The sequence below is a fragment of the Glandiceps talaboti genome, chromosome 8 (genome assembly GCF_964340395.1).
Source record: "Glandiceps talaboti chromosome 8, keGlaTala1.1, whole genome shotgun sequence".
Classification (NCBI taxonomy): domain Eukaryota; kingdom Metazoa; phylum Hemichordata; class Enteropneusta; family Spengelidae; genus Glandiceps; species Glandiceps talaboti.
In genome coordinates, this window is record NC_135556.1 from 18164474 (window position 1) to 18179722 (window position 15249).

Here is a 15249-nt window from a genome sequence, read left to right on the forward strand (position 1 = left end):
ATGCTTTAAGAATACAAAATAGGTTCATATATATTAATCCTTTAGTCATATTCATTCATACAGAGCAAATAAGACCGCTAAGAGTACGGCGTAAAGGTAAATGACAACAAGAAGCTACACTTACCCTTGAATTTTTACCAAATTGGAAATGGTATAACCTCACGCATGCGCACAAACGACTACCGGCGTTTTCTCACTCCAGCCCAGCCTGGCCGACGTGCATGTTGAGTGAATAATACGCGACTAAAATTGAGAGATAGGAGTGTTAATTCGAATTTCAACATATATTGAAGATATTAAGTACAGTGAAAGGGCGATCAGCTACACGATTTACCAGGACAGGGTCTTTACATTTGGTAACCGATCACCAACTCCTGTAAAGACGTTTTTTTTTACTCGATCAGCTGCTGTCTGTCACACACTGTGACCGTGTCTGTATATATATCTTCAGCGTCGATAATGGCTGACTGTGGAGAAAGTGAACTCGATGGTTTGCAGGAAGCCTGTGGTATATTTGGTGTTGTTGCTTGTGGTGAATGGCCAACACAGTTAGATGTGGCTCACGTTATTACGCTAGGTTTGGTTGCTTTGCAACATCGGTAAGTATAATCACATGAAATGGAGAACACAACTGTTTTTGTTTGATGACCTTTTCGCTCGAATATTATACATGTGTGTAACGCGTCGTCAGTAACTTAGTAAGCTACTACTCGTAACAGACCGTATATGTTATCACTATCAGAAACCAAGTTCAGCAGCAATAACAAAAGGTAACAAAACTAGTAATGAGATCAGATGAAAGTCAAAGTTTGGTCTATTAACTTCTAATATTTATATTGTAATTACTTGAAAGCGTGGTTGGTAACAAAAAGTGCTCAAACTCTCCCCCACGATGTTCCTTTCCTTGAGAGGGTGATTTATTTTTTGAACGTGTATTGGTGAAGCTGCTTTTAATATTGTTGTCATGTTTGGTGACGTGCCTCATTCACATCCTCTGGCCTTAGAATTTGTCATTAAAAAAGCAGAACAACAGAAGTCGTAAATGTGTTCATTCAATAGGACTTAATTAGCGTGTGATGATATAAACAGTCTGTTAACAGTGTAAAAATAAAATATGGCCAATATGTTTTCATAGTTGTTAACCTTCATTTTAACAACTTATTTGAAGCAGTACAATCAGTCAGTAATATCGATAAAAAAAACCCACAAAAATACAATTTATTACATGTAAGCTTACCACAAAGATATTGCAGTATTCTTGAAGAATCTCCAGATCATGCTTCCATACTACCATATTTTAACACAATTTCCTTTTGTAACAATAAAATTCTAAATTTTTGTTTAGCTTCATTAATTCACACAACCATGGTTATACAACAGTGCTACATAATGATAGATTCTTGCTGAAAAAAGGAGAACTGGTTATTTGGCATAAATGTGAACTTGGGAAGTTTCATAAAATCTGACAGCCCACTTCAAAATACCCCACTAATGTTGTTTTTTTTATCATAGGAGAGGTTTAATAGTTCAGATAAGGCATGCATATTTTATTAAACCTCAGCAGTGATTTGAAGAAAAAGTCTTGCGTTTTTAAAAAAAGTAACCAACAGTATTTTATTCATTGTATTGATTTTCTTTAAAGTCCTCAGCTGGCCCAGCTCAAAGGTGTACTTGTTAAATATGCAAATCAATCAATGTATTGTTCACGAGACAAAGACTCCAGGTTTAAATTTAGTATTGTTCAGGAAGTTTGAGATTCGGTTGCAGACTACTGGATACTAACAGCCATTTAAAAAAAGTACTCCATCAAACAAAGTATTGTTTTCCTTTACTTTGAATGAGAAACTGATAATGCTGTGTTCCCATAGTAACCATGATGTTTGGGGTATCTGCTTTGTATGCCTGTCAATAGCTTAGAAAGGTGATAATGGGGACACCGAAATAAGAATAGTGCAAAGAAATTAAAATGTTGCACAGACAATTCATGTTTAAAGTGAAGGATTACTTAAATCATAGACCCTACACAAAAATTAAGTTCAGTGAATATTGTTTTCTCCAAAAAATGATGTTTGGTATAGTATTGCAATGATCGACTTTCTCATGTTTACGTGTATTATGTGATATTTGGAGGACCAGGGTGAAAGCCAGTCAAATCATAGACAGTGGAGGGGAGACCCTCCACTGTCTATGGTCAAATTTATATCATGCTTGAACTCCCAATAACCAGTTTTACGTCATGTCATGTTTAGCCCTTATCGGCACTCCCTGGTCTTTTTGTGTCTGTGAAGTGGTAACTGATAGGGTGGTTAAAAATGTATATTTACAGACTACCCGTATAGAACCCTGAGTTCATTCCAGAGTCATTTTCTGCCTATCAGCCTTTTTTTGCAGCTAAATTTTAATCCTAAAAATGGCCTTTAAAAACATGATACATCATGTAAGGCTTTAGAACCATGGATGTTGGAGAGAGACGTTGTCGATGGTACAATTCACTGTCTATGGTCAAATTTATATCATGCTTGAACTCCCAATAACCAGTTTTACGTCATGTCATGTTTAGCCCTTATCGGCACTCCCTGGTCTTTTTGTGTCTGTGAAGTGGTAACTGATAGGGTGGTTAAAAATGTATATTTACAGACTACCCGTATAGAACCCTGAGTTCATTCCAGAGTCATTTTCTGCCTATCAGCCTTTTTTTGCAGCTAAATTTTAATCCTAAAAATGGCTTTTAAAAACATGATACATCATGTAAGGCTTTAGAACCATGGATGTTGGAGAGAGACGTTGTCGATGGTACAATTCACTATTCCTTCAAATGTGTTGCATGGCTTCGTATTCACAAATTAGGATGGAGTCAGTTTACTGGCTGAACCTATTACTACTATTCATAGCTGCATATTCAACCAGTAGAAAGACTAATGAGAATGAAAATCGTAACTTTTTATTTTTATTTTTAGACTTCCATATCGTTTAAATAAAAGTGAAATGTTTTTAAAGGAAAGAATATCATTTTCACAATTCATGAGTCTGAGCATAGATGTATTACATTTACTGTTCACTAATACAACCATGATTGGTGTCATTATAAAAGCACTAACTTCTTACAGATCTTGGGAATGATTTCAGCCTTGTTCACAAGGACATGTATTGTCAGGGGGGGGTGGGGGGTCACCTTTTTATGCTTGTGACTTTGTCCTTGTTTAAAAAGAAAGCAGGCAAAACTTGAAACCAAATATTTCTTTATCAAAAACCGTGCAGTATGACTTTAACCGCAACTTACTAATTAATGACTTAATATAAATTAGTTATTTATTCACTTGCAGTGTGCCCTCTAACGATAGCCAAATTTTGTTGTTGTGAGTCAAAATGAGAAAAACTGGGATTTATTGTGAGTCACCACATAGTAAGAGATGGGGGAACACCAAATTTTGGTGTCACTAGAAATTGTGTGTGTCAGTGGTGTGTCAAATTGGCTTCGAGGGCACACTGCTCACTTGAGTACAGTACTAAAATTTTAACCAGTACACACAACACACTTTTGATAAGTTGAGTGATTGCAATCAGTCTTGTTCACTCATGATACAGTGAACAAGACTGACATGTTTATACTCACATGTTCTCAAAGTTTTGATTCAACTTGCCCATACAAACAGTTTGACAAAAACTATTTGTTTCTCACCTACCGGGATAATCACCTTACTCTGTACTAGTGAAATTATAACATTTGTGAAATATGAATCTCAGAGGAACTGTGAGACATAGTTACAAATTATTATAAACTCATTACCATCGCGTCGATTGACACCAGGGATTGAGAGCGTTGTCAGGTCTATCCTGTATGACTTCTGGAAAAACATAGCCTAACAAACATAAGAGTGTGTCCCTATTGGCATACTAATTGGCCTGGTCTTCACTTTTTTAAAGTAGAAGACTACATTGGAAAAATTGAAAATATGCTCGAAATTTCCAGTTTCATTATCAAATTCTATATCAGAAATATTCATCAATTCATTCATCAAAGTAATTTTTTTTTTCATAGGGGTCAAGAAAGTGCTGGGATTATCACAAGTCTGGGAGTTAACACCAAGAAGTTTTACAAACACAAGGGAATGGGACTAGTCAATGCTATATTTACTGAGGACCATCTGGCCAAGCTGAAAGGCAATCTTGGAATAGGCCACACTAGGTATTCAACAGCTGGTAGTTCAGAACTGACAAATTGTCAGCCATTTGATGTCGATACAATCCATGGACGAATTGCAGTCGCACATAACGGAGAGCTTGTCAACGCTTTACCGCTTCGGAAAAGGGTAACTACTTTTTGTCTATTTGATGATATGAATGAGTGTATGCCCTTTATAGAATCAGGCATATTAAAACATTTTGTAATTATTCATAATTGGACTACAACCAGTTTATTTATATAGATATGGCAACCAAGCGGTATAATAAAAGTAGGAACAATTCTGTGACTACTGTGAATTCATTGATTAATTTACAGGTCATAATCTTTGCTCAGTTTGAAGGTTATGTGTTCACTTCATTACAAATAGCATCACAGTTGTACATAAAGAACCATTTCTTGAACCGTAGCGACAACATTTGCCTTTTTCAACATGGTACAAAATTGTCTAGCTAGGCTGGGGTATGCATGTGTGAAAACGATTTGTTCTTACATGTAGCTGCACTACAGGTGTTTCAAAGTATAAAGTATCTGGGTGTCACAACTGATTGATCGTACAGACAATGCCATTGAGGAAAGTGTCTTGTAATAAATTGTATTTGTTCACAGAATACCACTGCCTGATGTCAAGGTGATAGACATATACAGCACTGTACACATTGTGTATTGTAAAGTCTGCACATGGGGTGCATAGCCTTCATGTGAAAGTTTTACAGGACTGACGTGACAGATTCACTGGCTATAAGTAGCGTCTGCCTGTGGCATTGTCACTCAATCATTGGTGCTGTGATAAAAGATCTACTTTCTTTATAGACTTTAAAATTTAGAGAAAATGGCAGGTCACCGTAGGACCCAATAAAATATATGGTGCACACAAAGACTGTGTTCATAAAGTGTACTCTTGTACTTTGCAAAAAGAAAGTTGTACAAAGTACACTCTCAGCATGATCTCACTTGATATACTTACTCCCAGTGTTGGTTTTAAACGTCAAATAAAGAAAAGATTACTTTTCTGTAGGCTATTGTGATTGTAGTGTCTTTGTTAGGATCAGGGGTAGTTTGATCAAGCCTACATAGACTAAGATGTCATCACCTATGGTGTAATGGTGCAGAACTATGTACCTTTATAAAATATATGGGGAACTCGAGCAGATATTACCTAGGAGTAAGAACACTCACTCAAGAAAAGCAGCAACAAAAAAGCAAACAACAACAGCAACACACACGCACGCACACACACACACACACACACACACACACACACACACAGACTTTTGTCAAAATAATGAATAATTTGTAGTAAGAAATGAATTATCCCCAGTCATCAAGTTTATGGAATGTTGAAAGATATTATATATTTTTAGATCCTATATAAATATACTCAAATTATGATGAAATATAAAGTTGTTTATTAACATGAGGGATGCCACTTTTCCTATTTTGGGTAGTTGTTTCTGCAATCAAAACAATAAGAATGAACTGTGTCTTAATTAAGTTTGTCACAGTTTGTGTATAATATCTCTTCCTCACATTAATTTGTAATGAGATTCATATGATGTTGGATTCCACTTATGGGCGCAGTGTTTTTGCTAGGGGTGGTAAGTAGGTAAAATCTACCCGAGTTCCCCTGTCGTGGGTTCCCCAGCAAGATTATGGCATAATGTATGGGGAAACTATGCCACTTTTACTGTATTCTCCCATTCTGTTACCACGGTCAGTGTTTTTGCTAAGGTTTGGGAACCCCGGTAACAGAAAGGGGGAAAGAGGTAAAACTGGTAGTGCTTCCCATGCAATGTATCATAGTTTAGGTGGGGAACCCCGGTAGATTTTACCTACTTACCGCCCTTAAATAAAACACTGACGGTTCCCAGACCTTAGCAAAAACACAAGGACATTTCAATGCATGCAGTGACGCTAATGTGTGGTGTTGGTTTATTATTGGAGGTAACTTATGTCACAAACTCTGCTTATCTTTCATATCATTGTTGCTTTTGTCTAGAGAAAGGAACTCGATGCTGTAACAGTGCATTTCTACTTTTTTTGTCTTAGGTATTAACACATGGTGTTGGTTTGTCTACTGGAAGCGACAGTGAACTTATCACACAGTTGTTGTCATTTACACCACCCCAAGGAGAGCCAAACGGTCCTGACTGGCCTGCCAGAATACGTCAGTTAATGACAGAAACGAGAACAGCATATTCCTTGGCAATAATGTACGAAGACAGTATATATGCTGTTAGGGATCCATATGGTAACAGACCACTATGTATTGGCAAGTTGGTGTCTCCTGCAGGGTATTCAGGTATGTGTCAATATAGCAAGGCTATTATTGGACATCACAGATACCGCTTTGTTGATCATCATGACAAACATATTCACAAAGTGACATGGATCAGAGATGAGTGTGATGATGTAGAAGTGGCGGGAAAGGGGGATATGAACAAACAATGACAAGATATCATATCATATATTATACCAGTATATTGATGGCACAAATCTAGAGATCTGATGCCTATGGTAATAGACTGTAATGTATTGGCAAGTTGGTGTCTGCAGTAGGGAGCATACAGTTCAGAAAAAGATCACAGACTCCAGTTAATTGGAGGATTCATAGCATATCAGACTAGATATATTACACAAATATTTTCATTATTCTAGAGAGAATCTTGTTTATGGTATATTATCAATAATATCATCGGCTAAAAGTTGCTGGTATCTCTCTCTCTCTCTCTCTCTCTCTCTCTCTCTCGCTCTCTCTCTCTCTCTCTCTCTCTCTCTCTCGCTCTCTCTCTCTCTCTCTCTCTCATAGTAAAGTATCATTGACAACTAGTAGAAAGTATAGATAATCCTTTAGAATTTTCCTTGAAGTTCCCATTGTACATTTTTCTTATGTGTATTTGATAATTCATTTTTCAGAGAGTAAATCAGGAGAGAATGACATTGAAGGGTGGGTGGTGTCTTCAGAGTCCTGTAGTTTCCAATCTATTGGTGCAAAGTACCACAGAGAAATCAAACCGGGGGAAATCGTTCAGATCTCGAAGAGTGGTGTCAAGACACATTGTATAGTTTCAAGACAGAAGGAGGACGAACCACCAGCATTTTGTATTTTTGAGTATGTTTATTTTCTACGGCCAGATAGTATTGCAGAAGGTAAGTTTGCATAATGTATACACTTTAATTGAAAAATGCATCAGATTCATGAATGTTCAAATACAACTTTTGACATCAGACTGTGGACCGAACAGAACCTGTGGCAGACAGGGAAAGTAGACAACTGAATTGGATTCGTAACACTAGTTACAGCAGATGCAGCTATGGATGGATATAGATAGTTAAAAGTAAATTCTATCCAATGACACATTGTAGACTGACATGTCCTGTCAATCTGCCCTCACCGGATGTGTGAGGGCGCCCCGTCAAAATTAGTTACAGCAGATGCAACTATGGATATAGACAGTAAAAAAGTAAATTCCATCCAAAGACACATAGTAGAGTGTAAGATACATCTTGTCGTTCCACCTTCATGGATGTGTGAGGGCACCCCGTCACAGCATACCTTACAGAATATGACACATAGTTGATCATTGTTACTTTGATACTAGGTCAGATGGTGTACTCAGTACGTAAACGTTGTGGTAGACAGTTAGCCAAGGAATCACCGGTAGATGCTGACATTGTAAGCACAGTACCTGAATCAGCTACGCCAGCAGCCATGGGCTTTGCACAAGAGGTAGGTAGATGAATAAACCACAGATACATCAAGTTTTACACTTTTGATATTTTTCACACATTTCTCTAAAAAAATCTTTGTGTATTCTCTCATCTCAAAGTTATGAAATTACTCCTATACCAGCCATTTATAATTGTATGAGATTACATATAATAATTTTTGAATGATAATCTTTATTAGTCCAAATGTATTATGAATGGTTACTACTCAGCATCATTCTTCTTATATACTGGGTATTGGGCAGGTGAATTTGTAATCAAACTTAGCCAGTGCTTTGCAGCGGCAGTGGTGTATCTTGTAAATTATGAACACCTCTGTAGTTCATTTCAATCACTTTGCAGCAGAAGAACCAGTTCATCGTCATAAACCACAGCCTCTTTTACGACACTGTCCAAAACGCATTGCCAATTTTGCAGTGTTGCGGAAGAAATAACAACTCTGGTTTGCGAGAATGAGCCAGTTCTGTTCAGTACATGTATTAATTCTAAGTTAAGAGATATTGTTGTGGAACACTTCATCAGTTTTTCTGAAGAAAAAAATTGGGAATTTTTTTTATTTTCTAGTCTGGTCTGCCCTACGTTGAGGTACTTTGTAAAAATCGCTATGTAGGTCGTACATTTATCCAACCAAACATGAGATTGAGGCAACTCGGTGTCGCAAAGAAGTTCGGTGCGTTATCTGAAAATATCAAAGGACAAAGGATAGTTCTTATAGACGATTCCATTGTACGTGGTAATACCATGGGACCTATTATAAAACTTCTTAAAGATGCTGGAGCGAAAGAGGTAATCTTGAACATTACAATATTTTATTTTTAACATTTATGGATGATGTATTTGGAGTGTATTTTTTCACAAATAGTGTTGTGTTGACATTGAGCAGTAATCTCAAAACTGAAACATTTTAGACAACCAGAAACAATCAGCAGCAACAGTGCTTGAACCAGTTACTTGCAGATTCCAAGCTTAGCTGGCTGGCCACTCTAACTATTCGTCCATCTTGACTTTACATCAGAAAACAACTATAGACAATGTTGGAATCATGGCTTGTGCTTTGGTATGAGCCTGTCCACAATCACACACATTACCAGCATTGAACGAAAGAAAGAAATCAGTGAGATTTCAGAAAATTTCTTTGTTTTCCATATTCACTGAAATAATGAAATGAAATTGTCAAAATATCCTAACAGCTAAAATCGTTATTTCTTCATTTTAGGTTCACGTTCGTGTTGCATCACCTCCAATCAAGTACCCCTGTTACATGGGCATTAACATACCAACTAAAGAGGAGTTGATAGCCAACAAACTAGCAGCTGACCAGCTTGCTGAATACCTTGGTGCCGATAGCGTGGTCTACCTTTCTGTCAATGGCCTTGTGTCTGCTGTCAGAGAAGGAATTGCTGAAAAAGATGAAACAAAAACTGGACATTGTACTGCTTGTCTCACTGGTAAATACCCAGTAGAGCTAGAGTGGTAACATACATATTAATATAGGACCTTCCTCACCTGTGTTTAAATGGAATGGTCTTCAAGATGTACATTTCAATGAAACAAAAGTCTTTTTGTAAAGAACTGTCAATCTTTTGCCGCATTTTTGCCCATTAGATGCTTTGAAAAGTACAACCATTGCAGCTTTAAGTGCTGTTTGCTTCTGTTTTGACAACAATTTATCTGTGGTAGGTCTTTGAAATATTTGTAGACAGTGCAGATAGCAGTGATTTATTAGTCTACAAAAACATCAGTTCTGAAAAGTAAATGCATTGAATTATACTTGGTATGTCTGTCAGTGCATGCCAAAGTGTGATAAAACAGAGCTGAGTTTTTTTAGCCCCCAAGAGGCACTGCCTGGAGGGGGCTATTACATTGGGGTCTGTCCGTCCGTCCGTCCATCCATCCGTGTGTTCACCCTCATATCTCTGGCATACAACACACAAGTTGGGCTGTGTGTTCGATTGAAGGCTTGTTATTTTCAACAAATATGTTACAGACCCATCATTTGATAAACGGTACAGGTAGAAGCAAACACGAACTACGTGCAGCAATGGAGTGTATTAATTTGGTGGGACTTGAACTTTAACCTTTTGTAACCTTAAATAAGTACAGAGGTTTGGACACACTTTTATATATGTGCACTGCCACTTGTGATTAGTAATTCATACTGATCTTGAATATGATTGGTTCATTAATTAGTTGTCTGTGATATGATTGGCTTATATCTTTCCTACCGGGTTTGTTTGTAGTTTATCCATGAGTAATCTTGAATGTGATTGGTTAATCAATTATTTATGTGTGATATGATTGGCTTATCATTCAGTTCTCATTAATGTGATTGGTTTATCAAAGTCTTACACAAAACACGATTGGTTTTCAAGGTGTACATGGTTAATTTGAACAGCGATTTTAAATTTTTGTTTTGAGTAATTTGAAATACAACAAGACCGATATGGTAGTGAATAATATAGGGACATGGCATTATACAAATGTAGTGCATTTTAATGAATACAGGGTTTGTGTTGTGTATAATTTGTCTGAAATCGTTTGAAAAATGTGGAATCATTTAGATGTGTTCACTACACCCATTCCTTATTTTCATCACGGCGTATTACAGAGTAAAGACAAGTCATGGTTATTGACCTCAAGTTGACAAATAGACCAGAAGTTATTTATAGATTTTTTGTATGCGTGTAAGTCAAGTGCCTTACTCCACAGAACAGACTTAAGTTATTTTTTTCGCCATGGTAACAAAAGATATGCCAATGTCTTTATTTTTCTATGTTTTGTTTTGTGGAAAATGTTTACTTTTTGTGCTATTTTCGTTGGCAGATATTCAATACTATTTAAAGTGTCATATCTATTTTCTGTACCTTTTACAAGATTTAAGCCTTCTGAATTAATTAAAACCCTTAAGATGCCATAGACTTTTCATGCAAAAGACTCCCTAGGCCATGGACTTTTCATGCAAAAGACTCCCTAGGCCAAGGACATTTTCCACTACAGAGTAGGATCTTACCTACTCTACAATTATCAACTTTAACTTGAAAGGAATAATAAAACATATAATCAATCCTATTTTTTCCTTATACACCCATTACATATATATTGTCAAATGAATATTAATTTACCCAGGTATGATGTGAAAATTGGGACTTATGCAAACGAGTAAACTTGTCTGTATATATGCAAACCATAGACCCTGGGTGGAGGGTCTGTGTGCAGACATGGCATTGTAAGGGTGAAAGGCCTAAAAACAGCTTATTTCACCTGTTCTCTAAGTGACTCTAAGTATTGTTGGTTGCCTAATCAAGTTCTTTTACTGCCACTGAAACGGTTTTACAGTTTCATTCAATGAACTATTGTAAGTGCATTTTCAAAGTATTAACAAACTTCATTGCAAAAACAAACATTTATTTGTATTTATTTGAATTCCAGCTGTGAAAGTTTTGTATGTGCCAGTTCAGTATGAAAATAATGTTATCAATAGATTTTATTGTAAAAAATCTCACTCAACTGGTACCGTTTTTTGATCATAAAAAAACATTGTCATATTTTTGTGTTCATTCAACAACAGGGTTATCATGATATTGTAGAAGCCAACTCGGAGGACACTCCGATCAACTGTGAAATGTTTATTGCATGAGCCCAAGTACAAACTGTGGTCATATGGCAGGCGTGCATTCTTACGTACTGCACCCCATCTCTGGAATGCACTGCCATTGGAAATACGACAAAAATCAACAGCTAATGCCTTCAAAAATAACTTAAAGATATATCTATTCTCCAGAGCACTCTAACTGTACAGCGCCTCTGAGCACTACATTGTAGTGGAAACTGATGCTTTATAAATTCACTGATTGATTGATTGATTGATTGATTGATTGATTGATTGATAGAGTCATGCACAGAGTTGGAAAAGGTCATACATAGATACTTGTATAGGAAAACTAAATATGTGATTGAAATAAAAGGTCTACAACTCTCTGCAATTAATGATTACAAAATCAGCTATAATCAGCCTACAAAGTTGAAATATAGAACGAAAGTGGTCATTCAAAATGAAAGTCATGAAATTTGTTATTTAGAATATTTTGCAGGTTACAAGATTGCAGATGCAAGTGTGTGACTGTTATTTTTTTTATGACAAAAACTGAATATTTGACCTGGTTTCATGCTGGGTGTATATTTGATAGTTTATTTTGCAAGTAGAGAACAACGATTTAGCCTCGCCGTGTTTTAGCCTCAAATTGAATGTCAAAATCATGTCTTTGATATGTAAAACTTGTGAAAATGATACAAACTTTTGGATTTTGTCAGTTTATTTTTAATTTACAAACATTTACTTTAGGATGATTTTGCCTGTATTAATAAAGTATTGCACACTGTTGAAGGAGGGTTGCGTGTCAGGATTACTCGTAGTTCTGTATTTTTTTTTACCAGTGCCATGCACGTTTCTGAAAGGTTGTTACAGAAATGTTTATTTACCAATAAATTAGTACTCTTCCTACAAAAAAAATAACCTCCAATAATTTGTCATGTAAAAATTCTTCATCTATTGCTTGGATTGTTTTAATTTTGGATTTAGAATTTAATAGTGTCCATTTGATGAGTAATACTGCAAGGAAAAAAGCAAACTGTTGTAAAAAAATGTAAATACATAAAAAAAATTGTAATCCATGGGAATTGTTGATACAGGAGGACTCCAGTATGATGAACGTTGAAGATTTATAGTTACTGTATGAATGGCAGATTTTGATATTCAGTTTGTTTGTTGTTTTTTGTTTGGGTGGGGGTTGGGGGGGGGGGAGTTTGAAGAAAAAAAAGAGTCTCCATCATAAACTTCTTTGCTTGAGTATCTTCTAAAACTTTGATATTACACAGTTGAAGCATGGAGGTAGGACCACATCCTACCTCCATGGTTGAAGGAACATAGACCATTTTTATCTAAATATTAAAAACTTAAAAGTCATCTAAGCATTATATAAATTTCGAGATTTGAAATGAGTATAAATCTCTAGATAGTGTTGTATTTTTATCGATGATTCTTATGTCGGTGGCAATATTTGGGTATTCCAAAAAATTACGGAATATGTCATCAAACCATTTTATGTTCAGTTTGCGAGACTGCTATGCCACAGATGTCACAATTATCAGTGATTTTGATTCAAGAAATGTGTTATCTTCATGTGAAATGAAGATAACACAGAGAAAATATTCAGATCTGGCCTATGTCACTTTAAGATTTTTACATAATGCTTATTAAAAAAGTTGCTGTAGATGAGAAGGGCACGTAATTTTGTTCAAACCTAGCTAGACTGGGAAGCATTTGTTGTGGACAGGGTACTGTTTACAAGTGTAGTCAAAGAAAGACTACAGGACATGCATATTATCATGTTGTATTCTGCCCATTTTTTAAAAAAAAAAGATCATACACTACAATGTAACATAACACACAACAAAACCAAAAATTTGCCTATAAACAGTTTGTGGACCAAATTTCAAACTCGGAGAAAAACAAAAACAAAATTGCGAAAACAGAAAAAAAATGTATTTTTCATAAAAGAACAAAAACACTTCTTTAAAAAAATGATTGAAAATTTTTCAGTGTCAATGCAATTGTTTAGTAAAAATTGTTTAGTTATTTAAAAGTAATGATAAAATTGAAAATGTTCTAGTGTGTTCATTTTCAACATTTTTTCTTATCTACCAAAGAGCTTTCATGATAAAAAAAAACACACTTCTCACCAGTGCTGTCTGAAATATTATTTCTTGTAAATAGATGAAAGATTTTTCTTTCTTCTGCATGCTGTACATAGTATGTATATATATCTCTCTTTCTGTATTCTTGTAGTTGCATTTTCTGTATACTAGTAGTTATATATCTAACTTCACTAATGATGTAGTTTTCAAACATAATTCTCTTTATCCTTCACATCAGGGCAAAATGGGCTCAAACTGCTAGTTCCAAGTTTTCTTTATCTTCATTTCTGTAGGCTGAACCCTACATAGGAAGAGGTAGTCTTTGTGGCAAGTTTTTTGAACAATTACTGATACCTACCATAGAGGGTGCTGTTGTGCATGTATAAGAATAGATCATCTTTGTGGCAAGTTTCAATATACAAATGCTAATATTTGCCATAGAGGGCGCTGTTCATAAATTCATTATTCATCTCCTATATAGCACAGATGGTAGATTACTATGGTCATACAAATTGACAGTGTATCATTTAGACAGTCAGCTAATCATGCGCAAGTATATTATCTTTAGAGTCTCCTTTGCTGAGATTGTGCAAATTTTTCTGTACAAATTTGTTAACAATGTTGCAGAGAAAAGTGTTTAGAAGTAAAAAAAGAAAATGTATCCTTTGTTCTGAAATTGATCAAAATTGTCCACAAAACAGATACATAAATTAAAGAGTTCAGAAAATCTACCATCGTCACTCTAGCTGAAAGAAATGAAGATAAACTCAAAGAACTTTCTGTTTAGTTTCCATATTGTTACAAAGCTAGACTAAAAGATTTAACATTGTAGGCACTTACTTTCACACAGGAGCAGTGCTCACAATGATGACTCTTTTCAGTCTGCCTGGTTTACAGTTGTAAAAAGTCTCATAATCTGAATAGACAAGCCACTTTATCAGATATTCTGGTTTACTGTCTTTTCTCTTGTACTTTTCATTCAGACAGTACAAAATACAAACTTATACCATGTATGGATATATATATATGTCAAAGAAATGGCATGACCTTTAACCTGTGACCTGACCTGTCCATTCTGTGTGTCAAAGTTGGCATTCTATTTCTAAGGAGTGTAATATTGTGAATCGGCTTACCAGTCTAGCTGTTAAAACTGAGTGACCACTTAAATATATATACGGTTGATTGGGAGTTGAAATTAATCAAAATTTACTAATATTGAAAAAAAGAAGGTTATTTTTTTAAAAGGAAAGATTTGTTAGTATGTACGTAGTATGTTGTTCAGTCTGTGTACATAGGTACAGAATGAATCTAAACAATATTTGGTCTGCAAAGATCCAGTCATTGGTCTGTTTATGCAACCACTCTCTACCTCAGCAGGTTGGTGCTTAATACATAAGCGGAAACAATGGCGGATCTTTCAGACTAAAACTTGAGATGGCAAATGACATATGTAGTATGAAATATTGTCTTGATTGGAGAGTTGTTATTCAAAAGTTGTACAACCACTGACAACAGCATCTGTGGTTTAGCAGTGCTCAAAATTACTTGTCAGCTGTCAGCTGTAAAAATCTTTCTTAACGAATACATTGATATAGTCCTTCAAATTTATGTAATATTATTAAGAACATGTTGCACAGCAAATG

General features: G+C 35.6%; 1 protein-coding gene across 1 annotated transcript; it reads left to right on the forward strand.

Annotated features, from left to right (window-relative positions):
• Positions 1-196: 196 nt before the first annotated feature.
• Positions 197-12648, forward strand: LOC144438418 (amidophosphoribosyltransferase-like). Its single transcript, XM_078127439.1, has 7 exons — positions 197-599; positions 4040-4310; positions 6233-6485; positions 7100-7333; positions 7786-7913; positions 8477-8698; positions 9129-12648. Exons 1-7 carry the CDS (start codon positions 460-462, stop codon positions 9387-9389), a joined length of 1509 nt encoding a protein of 502 aa, XP_077983565.1. The 5' UTR covers positions 197-459; the 3' UTR covers positions 9390-12648.
• Positions 12649-15249: the final 2601 nt, after the last annotated feature.